The following is a 10,754-nucleotide window of genomic DNA, read 5'->3' on the forward strand; positions in this document are numbered from 1 at the left end:
CGACCATGAAATAACGGATACCACAGATAAAGTTAAGTCTGCATAATATCTTGACCTTTATCTAAAAATATACATTGAGGGTCGGTTGAGAGTAAAACTTGACGACAAACAAGTTGATTATAATTTCCCCTATTGTTAACAATCTATTTATATGTAGCAACATTCCAGCAGCGCCTGCAAATGAAATATACATCTCCGAGGTGATGCGATATGCCAGTGCTTGCGTTGCCTATCATGATTGTATTGAAATAGGATTGCTAATTACAATGAAGCTATTGAACAAAGGGGTTCAAGTGTTAAATTTAAAGGTATTCTGTCTAATGATTTACGGATGTCATCATGAGTTGGTTGTCCATTATGAAATATCTGTGTTACAGATGACACCAAACGTTGTTCCAAACGTGGTCACCACAATTCCGATCTCTTTTGTTGATTGTGACATGACCAAGTCATTGAAGGGTTCGTGGTGGTCATTCGTAAGTTTTCGATGTAGTATTTTGTGGACTTGTTCGTCTTTTCGTTTTCCTTCAACTTAATAGTTTTTAATACCCTCTTGTTATATTGCGCCCCCTTTTTTAAAATTATTTTTTAAAATGGATATTGTTAAGACGACTGATATTACATTTTTGACACATTGTTTTTTATAATTTTATTGACACATAATTCTATATGTCACTAGTCCTCAGCATGATCAAGATATACCATTATCATGATATTCATTTCTAAGCATAAATATCGCATGGAAACATCAGGTGCCAAAGCTATTTTACTCTTCATTTCGTCATGAGTTGAATTTAAACAAATCTCCATCAACTGGTAATTCTGTCACAGTACTGTTCAGGAATAAATTCAGTACCATTTATAAAATGAGAGCGCCGTTCCTAACATTAACATATATGTGTCTATTCCGAAGTTTTCAATAAAAAATAATCATAATTGGGATAATCGACAACTACAGCACCTATGCATCTCATCCCCAGCTTCAAAATCGGGTCCCTTTTAATTCTCATTTTCGTCATTAAATGGATTATGATTTTACGTTCCATTCATGTGAAATGACAATTTGACAATTCAAATATTTGCTATTTATATCATTAACTAATATTTGTTGAAATGCATTTCTGACATACCAATTTCAAGTTCCCTAGTTCAGAATGATTTTAGCACCTCCTCTGTATTTTTATCATCGCCAATTCGATCTTACCTTCCACAGTGCCATGATAAAAGTACCAAAATTTAGTTGTTAAATCAAAAGACATAAATGCTTCGCATATGATGAAAAGATATATTCATTTTAAAATTATCGAACGTTTATCAGTCTACGTCATATTTAGTTATTTAAGATATGACTTCCACCGATTTATATTAAGGAAAATGACACGAGCAGTTGTTTAAATTTAAAGTATATTATTTTAAGATATTACGTTATAATTCAATTGAATACTTTTGTCTGCAAAAATGCTTCATAAATATAAAGACTTATGTATTTTGTTAATCGCCTAAAGTAAGAAACCAGAGAATGTGCTCCAACTGTGATGGATGTAGAACGGACGCGTTCCCCAGTCACCATTCTTGACGAGTCTAACTTTATCCTCCTTTTTTAGTTTCACAATGATGCTGTTTGTTCCAGTATTTCCTGTTGTAGTTGCAGCAACCGGATACATCCACATTTGATTCTGTTCATTCACTTTTAGTGACATTTCCAATTGTGATTTCCATCTTGTAAATATTGTAGCGGTGAAGTAGTATGTTCCTGCCATTGGGGCCGTAAAAATACCAGTAGCGGCGTTATAAGAATTACCATCGTTAGAAATCACTTTATCAAATACAACCGTATTCCAAGGATCAATATCCTTCATAGAGGTTCCAAGTCTCGCAGAGAACGATATGCCGTTGTGTTCTTTGTTTTCTGAAAGATAAGGACAAATAGGAAAATATACTGAATTTCTAAAATAATTCAATTATCTTAGGGAAATCATAAAAATGCTGATATTTTTTTTTTCGGAAATGATCAATTGACTTTTGTTTTATCAAGAGATTATTCTGGAAATATGTAATACGTTGTTAATCGTTGGTTAAAGACATGTTTTATCCACCACGAAAATATGCTTTCAATGCTAAACAATTATCAAAATATACTACATAAAGTCCAACCTGCATTTTGTCATTTGTGCTGGAAATTGTTGAATACATTGTACTTGTTGATTAACAATTTTCTCTTGATAGATTAAACGTGTCAATACCAAGGAATACCTGTCTTGAACCTATAAGTTGTAAAGGGATAAATCGTTAAGAGAACAATCCCAACCGAAAAACTGGTTGCTGGTCACTTTATTGTTGCTCGGTTAATATTCGCTTTCCACAATTACAAGTTGTGATAAATTGATTTACATATATAAAAAAATCCTTAGTGTCCATTGGCAAATATTTTATGCATATTGGGGACAAAAATCAATTTTACAATTAACCTATAACATATGTTGTAAAAGTTGATGCTCTTCAAATGAACATTATAAGTTATGTAAAAACTCATCAAAGGTACCAGGCTTACAATTTGAAAGGCCAGCAATGAATTCGTCTACATAAAACGCATTAATGGTACTCGAATCAAATCAGTAAGAAGGCCAAATCAAATACGAAGTTGAAAACCAATTAAAACCGAGAATTCATGTATTGTAATCTAGACTTCGTGTGTTACCTTTTTGAATGTCATTTAATCTGTTCACGTAACTGTTGTTGGTTTCTTTGAGTAGCTTCATAGTTTTGTTGTGTAACTTCGAAACGTTTTAGTTCGTTTGATCTATTTCCTCCTTGCATGCATTTTCTTTTTGAATCATTTCTTTAATATGTGCAATTACTTGTTTACTAATCGATTTCAATTCTTCATTGGCTTTCTTCATTTCATTATAAAACTCTTTTTAAATTTGAACTAGTACTATTCTTTGTTCAATATTGTATCCATAGAATGCACTCAACAAAACTAATCCAGCGAGTAGTAAAATAGTTAAATGATTCTCCATTACACACATATATTTAAAAACATAATATTTCTATATCAGTAATGTCACGGGTGACTGACTTATTGTTTACACACACATACATTCGTTTACATACCTTGCGGGTCTGGAGGGTCTTATACATTCCTTAATTTTGAATCAATTTTTCTCTATTTTTATTTTCAAAATTCTTTTCTTTTCTACCATTTTTTTTCCATTTTTTATATTCCCGCATTATTCTGTATTTGTAATGTTTAATCCCTGCATTGTTTTTAACTCTTATTTAAAGGTCCATATTCTTTATTCAGTTAAAACCAATCCACACCTTTTATAATTTCTGTTTATTTAAGGATTATGTTGTGTACACAACGGTATACATAAGATACATTTCGTATGCGAAAAGATAATTTGTACTGTAAACAGTATCAGAATTCAATAGGACGATGAATGACTTTTTTACTCTTAGGGAGCAACCATTTAACTTCGACCAGAATATTTTATTCATCAAATTGGGGATCAGAATATTTTTTTAGAAAAAAAAAATACCCCCCCCCCCCCTGGAAGTTAAATGGTCGTTCCCTTACCTAGTGTGTCACGATTACAAAAATCATTTCATACAATACGCTTTCTATGGATTCTGAAAATCAACGAAAAACTATGTCATTTGTACACGAGTGAGTTCATTTCACTTATTACGACTGACTTATATTGCTTTTTACAGATGTACTTAAAAATGATTGATTGATTGATAGATAGGCTGCTTAACGTCCAGTGACAAAAATAAAGGCATATTGAGGACGAAAACAGAATAACAATATATAGCGTGGCACTCTTTCACACAAGGTATCGGATTTAACGTTCCAGTTCAGACCGGACGTGACATTTGTACGTATTATGTCTGGGTATTTTGTTCACACATTGTTGTTAATATAATTGAATTTTATGCCACTGACATACAAGTGAGACGTTTAGCTAGCAATAAGGCCAAGATTAATCCACCATTTTCTACATAAGGAAATGCCTGTACAAAGTCAGGAATATGACAGTTTTTTTTACATTGATGTGTTTGAGCTTTTGATTTTATATTTGATAATAAAAGGACTTTCCGTTTTGAATTTTCCTTGGAGATTGTTTTTATATTTCACTTTTTGTTACAGTATCTTCAGAATTAATAACACTAACGGTGCCAATTTTTCTGCTCAAGAAAGTATCAAATCAAAGACAAAAAATTAAAAAAATGCTTCCATCAAGTTTTTTTTAACAATGCACTCGTTTTAGTGGCAATGAACAAATTTGATCAACCAAATAAAATCCAGCTAAGGATAAAATTTAAAAGTATGACGTTGTAAAATATAAATACAACATGATCGAGACGACATTTGGCAAATCAAACCGGTTTATTCACAGACACATCGTGTTACTACGAACGATTTCAATAAAAGAAATAGCTTGCTATTTTCGTAATTGTACAGTGTGAATGTATTTTAAATTTCTTTCTTAACACCCATGCTTTGCTTAATTTTAGACAATTGAAAAGAAAACATGTTTCCGATTTTTTTTTCTTTTGTTCAGATGCTCTGTCCTTTTTGCATAATATTCATATTTACTTTGCATATCATTTTCTCAAAAGCAGTGGTTAACGTATATCTTAATCGACATCCATTGAAGGAAATTAACTGTTCGTATTCGTGCAAAAATTGAATTTATTTTTAAACATTGTACAACTTTTTTTTTTAAATCCAATTACCCACAAAGTACAATACATTGTTTTTAAATGTCAACACTGGAACACCAAATACACATATTGTTTAGACTGTCTGTCTTATAACGTCATACTAAAATTAATGTTTATATTTCAAACATAAATGTTATTCTGGGAGTAAATTGTATTAATGAAAACGAGAGCGAAAAGCTATTTTGTTAATATACAGATGTTGACGTTTCTATCAATTTCGTTGTTGTTGCAAATCGTCAGCAGACCAACAAGTTAACAGGATCTAACACTTACTGTTTGCAGTCCCGTTCAGAATGTAAGTAAGAAAGAATGTCACAAAATAATCCATATAATGTGGTAGAATAAAAGACCGTACAATAAGTGCTACAGACAAAACAATTGCATTTGTTTTACAAAATACATATGTATATTTTTGACGACAAATCAGACTTAGGTGGATATGACCGTATCAGTGTTTTGTGTAACATAAAAATTTTAACAAAAAGAAAAAAGTCAGCGAGCGAAAATTAGAAAATTATTGAGACAGCAGATCGTAAAGATGAAGGAAAGTGGGGGTGTCTTATCTGGCTTTCCATCTTTTTAATGACACTGATGAATTTTATCAAGAAAACACGTGCGTCTGGCGTAACAAATGATAAGCCTGATATCATTGACGATTTTCTGGTTTTGTGTTGTGTCGTTTTCAATTTTAAATATATATAATTATATGCCAAACAAAACCTCTACGATATGTCAGGGAAGACAAAACAATTGAATATGATGGACAAATTAATTTTATTAATTTCAGATAATTTTATTGACGTCTGTTCATGTTGATGGTAACCCTTGTTCGCGGTCCTGTTCTCGGAATGTCCGAAAGGAAGAATGACACTTATTTCAAACAATCCAAAAGTTTTATTTTATTTAAATTAAAAGAAATGAAGAAGTAGAATGGAAGACACATTTGACAAAAGCTCTAAAAGGTAAGGTTGTTTAAAATCGTTTTTTAATGTATTGTTTATGACTATTTTTATAAGATTATCAATGTGTAAATCAGACTTAGGTTAATATTACCGTACCAGTTGTTGAGTAGCGTAACAGAGTTTTCTGGCCTTCCATTTTTTTCGGGCGACACTTGTGAGTCTAAATCAGAAAGGACATGCGTCTGCCGTAACAAATCAGAAGCCTGGTGTCATTGATTGTTTTTTTTTGTTTTTTTTTTATTTCTTTTTGTGATATTTACTATACTGAAATATGCATTCATAGAAGGAGATTTACTGTTTATGTTCATGTTGAAATTCAAGTTATCGTTTTATCTACAGCTTCTATTATCACTGAAATTACTCACATTCGAAAGTATCAAAACTGAAAAAAACAATAGATGTGTTGACTTTCTATTTGATTATATTATATTTCAAAGTTTATATATAAAACATAAAAAAAATCTTATTACCACAGATGACGAAAGCAGAAACATGAGAAAGTTAACTTGTTGGTTCATAGATTTTAACGTAAGTCAATAAAAAGTCCGCAGTTGGTGTGCAAGAGTAGAATAACATAACCTTCACGACATATTCGATATATTTAGAAGGATAACACAATTGAATATTTTAATTTCACTAATGTTACAAGTAATTTTATTGACGTCTGTAAATTTTGATAGTAAATCTGTTTGAAGTGTAGTTTGAATGCCAGTAAGACATAATGCCTCTTATTTCAAACAATTTAAAAGCTCCACTGGTAGCTGAACTAGATATAACTTCAATAAACCAACAGTTGAAAACTTACATCAGTGATGATATTAATCCTCTTTTTCTAAAGATATTCAAGATATATGGAAAGATGAGCAAGCCCATTTAAAGACATTAATGTTAAAAGATCACTCGTTCAAACTGGACACAACAAAGGAAGAATACGGTAAGGAAATGTCGAATACAATTGAAAATATTGAAGCCAAACAAGGAGAGATACACATTTCGAAAGTGTGAAAACTGCCCAAACAATACATACGTGGTTTAAACTTCCTATCAAATTACAGAATATTTCTAAATTCATTTTTTTATATAAAACATAACAATTAATTCTTTTTACCACTGGTGATGAAAGCAGAAAGCTGATTTGTTGGTTTATATATTTTGATCTCTATTGAAAGTCTGTAGTTAGTCTGCATTTGTACAGCATAATTTAGGAACCTGCACGACATATTCGATATATACCAAGGAGGATAAAACAGTCGAATATGAAGGAAAAAATAATTTCATATATTTTACATATTTTACAGATGATTATGTAAATCAATGTTGCATGTAGTTCGGAATGTCAGAAAGAAAGAATGCTACTTGTGACACATATTCTTAAAGCTCCACTAGTAGCTGAACTATATATTACTTCAATAAACCGACAGTTGAAAACTAAAATCAGTGATGACTTGATATGCTTTTTCTTAAATATTCCGAAATTTTGAATTTACCGACTTCGAGACATCGAGAGTTAACTTTTTTGAGACTTTCCATCTAATAACGTAATATTTCAAAGTTAATATATAAGATATAAAAAAAAATCTTATTTTCAAGTATGACGAAAGCATAGAGATGATGAGTTGGTTCAAAGGTATCCACGTCTATAAATGGTCCGTAGTTGGTGTGCATATGAAAAGAATAATAACAGGACCTTCATTGCATATTCAATATATGTGGGAGGATAACACAATTGAATATCTTAATATTATTTACAGATAACTGTATTGACATCTAGAAATATGGATGGTAAACCATGATCGCTTTGTGGTTTAGAATGGCAGTAAGAAAGAATGCCTCTTAATTTAAACTATCTAAAAGCTCCACTGGTAGCTGAACTAGATATAACTTCAATAAACCGACAGTTTAAAACGTATATCAGTGATGATATTGATTCACTTTTTCGGCAGATATTCAAGACATATGGACACATTAGCAAGCCCAATTAAAGCCTTTAAAGATATTGCCAGTAATATACTCTACCATCGGTATTTATTACATTGGTGAAGTCCGTAAAATTTCCAAATAATTAGTCAATTACTTTTCTAAAATAACCACAAACAAAATTCACTTTTGTAGTAATAACAATAACACAAAATCTGGACTTCCAGTTATTGAAATACAATACATAGTTAATAGTATAAGTAATACTCAATCCGCTCTGCTAACCAACACGTCTTTAAGTTTGTTCTCAACGATTGTGTGCTAAACGTTCTGGAACACCTTTTTGTTGTTCATGTTGTTGTCAGTTTAGTGGACTCATCATTATTTATGGAGTTCTTGGCATTATATCTCTCTTAACACTTTCAGAACTATGTGTGATATATTTTAACTCAAATGGTATATATATATATATATATATATATATATATATATATATACATATACCTATAGATATAGGAAGATGTGGTATGAGTGCCAATGAGAATACTCTCCATCCAAGTAACAATTTATAAAAATAAACCATTATAGGTCAAGGTACGGCCTTCAACACGGAGCATTGGCTCACACCGAACAGCAAGCTATAAAGGGCCCCAAAAATTACTAGACGTGTAAAACCATTCGAACGGGAAAACCAAAATAAAGACCTAATAGACAAACAAAACAATAGCACACTATCAACCGCAAATTCATGTGTTCACACAGATTCGATTTTTAAATCATTTCCCGATAAAAGAGCTTACAACCATTTTTTTTACATCTTTCGACGACCATACACTAAGCATGTAAAGAGAAAGATGCTAATTTAACCACTACGTTAAATCCAGTACACATAAAGAAAGCTTTTAATGAGCCATTTTTTTAACATACACAGTGTCTGATGGAATCAGGAGCTTTATTTACTATGATTTCAACCAGCTGCAGGCAAATGGATCTATAGATAATGTATTCAAAGATGTAAATTCTATTTATAGTTTATTTGTATGTTATTGTGTATGAACAGATGCCGACAACTTACATATCTTATCTTTATAAACGTAGTAAAGTACAACTCCTTAATGGGTCAATTGACAATTTTGGACCTTTGACTTATTTGTAGATCTTACTTTGCTGAACATTTTTAATGTTTACAGTTTATCTTTTAAATTATCTATGATAATATTCAAGATAATAACCAAAAACTGCAAAATTTCTTTAAAATTATCAATTTAGGGGCAGTAACCCAAAAATCGGTTGTCTGATTCGTCTGACCTAATGAACACTTTTATCCCATGTCAGATTTGCTCTAAATGCTTTAGCTTTTGAGATATAAGCCAAAAACTGCATTTTCCCCTTTGTTCTATTTTTATCCATGGCGGTCAAGTTTTTTGCCGAAACAAAAAATAAAAACGCAAACTTTATACTAGATACCCCAAGGATCATTCAGCTTAATTTTGTTTGAAATTGGTTCAGTAGTTTCAGAGGAGAAGATCTTTGAAATAGTTTACACGGACGACGGACGACGACGGACGCCAAGTGATGGCAAAACTCACATTTCCTTTTAGGAAAGGTGAGCTTAAAAGGACATTTGCCCATACTAGTATCCTGGTATAGCTGTAATGTGCTCTCGACTGTGTTTATTTACCTGTTTTAATCTTATTTAGTTCTTCGCGTAATGCATTTACGTCTGGTCTAATTTGATTTATTTCTTTCCTGCAGGCACTGTCTTTTTCTATCATTTCTTTACGAAGTATATCAATTTGCTCTTTCGTCGTATCCAATTCTACTTTCACTTGTTTAAGTTCATTTCTCGTCGATTCCAATTCTACTTTCACTTGTTTCAGTTCATTTCTCGTCGATTCCAATTCTACTTTCACTTGTTTAACTTCCTTTTTCGTCGATTCAAATTATATTTTAACTTCTTTAAGTTCATTTCTCGTAGATTCCAATTCTACTTTCACTCGTTTAAGTTCATTTTTCGTCGATTCCAATTCTACTTTTACTTGTGTAAGTTCCTTTCTCGTCGATTCCAATTCTACTTTCACTTGTGTAAGTTCGTTTTTCGTCGATTCCAATTCTACTTTCACTTGTGTAAGTGCCTTGTTGATCGATTCCAATTCTTTCTTCACCTTTTGTATTTCATTTCCGTGTTGAAGTAACTCGTCTTTTATTTGGACTATTTTTTGTTGTACATATAATGCACCAAACAAAACAAATACAGAGAGTAGCAAAACAACTAAATAATTCTCCATTACTGTTATGTTTAAAACATAAAATGTCCTTATTAGTAACCTTCACGGGTGACTGACAGGTTTAAATATTGTTTGAACAAAGAAGTTTAAAGTCCATTAGGCTCTGGCTGGTGGGGTCTTCAGTTCCTAATTCTTTAAATGTTAACATTTTTTCTCTTTTCTTTATTTTTCCCTATTATTCTCTTTTTTTATGTTTGAGCATTCCATCATTCTGTATTCTAATTTTTTTGTCCTACTTTTTTTATATTCTGCAATTTTTAATCCATTATTCTTTATTCTATAGACCTCATCGACGCCATTTCGTGGTTTGGATAATATACCTGAGTCATGGGGAAAGATAAGCCTATTCAGTTCCGCCAGTGATTTTTTTCTTTATTTATTACAAGTGCCATTCTATACATAATTATAAGAGACTATAGAAATCAAAATAAATAATAACTATATATTCATCATGTCTATAAAACATTTCCGTTCTGTAAAACCATATAACTACATTTGTCATGTCTATAAAATATATATATTTAGAAAAAGTGTAACAAAACCACCTATCATCATATTGCTAGTAGCATAAGTAGCATTGTTTGGTAAATTTGTGCTTTTTTTAATTGGGCTTCTGGACAAAAAATGTTTGGTTCAAATGTAAATAAAATGCTTTTATCTCCCCATTACTACTTACATCGAATGGATACTACTTCAACAATTGATGCATATGAGAGTTGTCTGTCAAATCTTTATTTCCTAAAGAATTAATTGCATAACGATAAACTGAGCTCAGGGCAATGCACTTTAATAATACACTTAGACAAAGAGCTCAATCCAGTGATATACTTTGTACTACAGGTCTTTCATGAACATC

General features: G+C 31.4%; 1 protein-coding gene across 1 annotated transcript; it reads right to left on the reverse strand.

Moving 5' to 3' along the window:
- Positions 1 to 220: 220 nt before the first annotated feature.
- Positions 221 to 9,553, reverse strand: LOC127724963 (heavy metal-binding protein HIP-like; the record flags this gene model as incomplete). The annotated part of the gene is made up of 2 exons (XM_052231963.1): positions 221 to 1,909; positions 9,292 to 9,553. Coding segments are annotated over 2 exons (672 nt in total), but the record flags the coding sequence as incomplete, so codon positions are not given.
- Positions 9,554 to 10,754: the final 1,201 nt, after the last annotated feature.

This window comes from Mytilus californianus, unplaced genomic scaffold (genome assembly GCF_021869535.1).
Source record: "Mytilus californianus isolate M0D057914Y unplaced genomic scaffold, xbMytCali1.0.p SCAF_14, whole genome shotgun sequence".
Classification (NCBI taxonomy): Eukaryota; Metazoa; Mollusca; class Bivalvia; order Mytilida; family Mytilidae; genus Mytilus; species Mytilus californianus.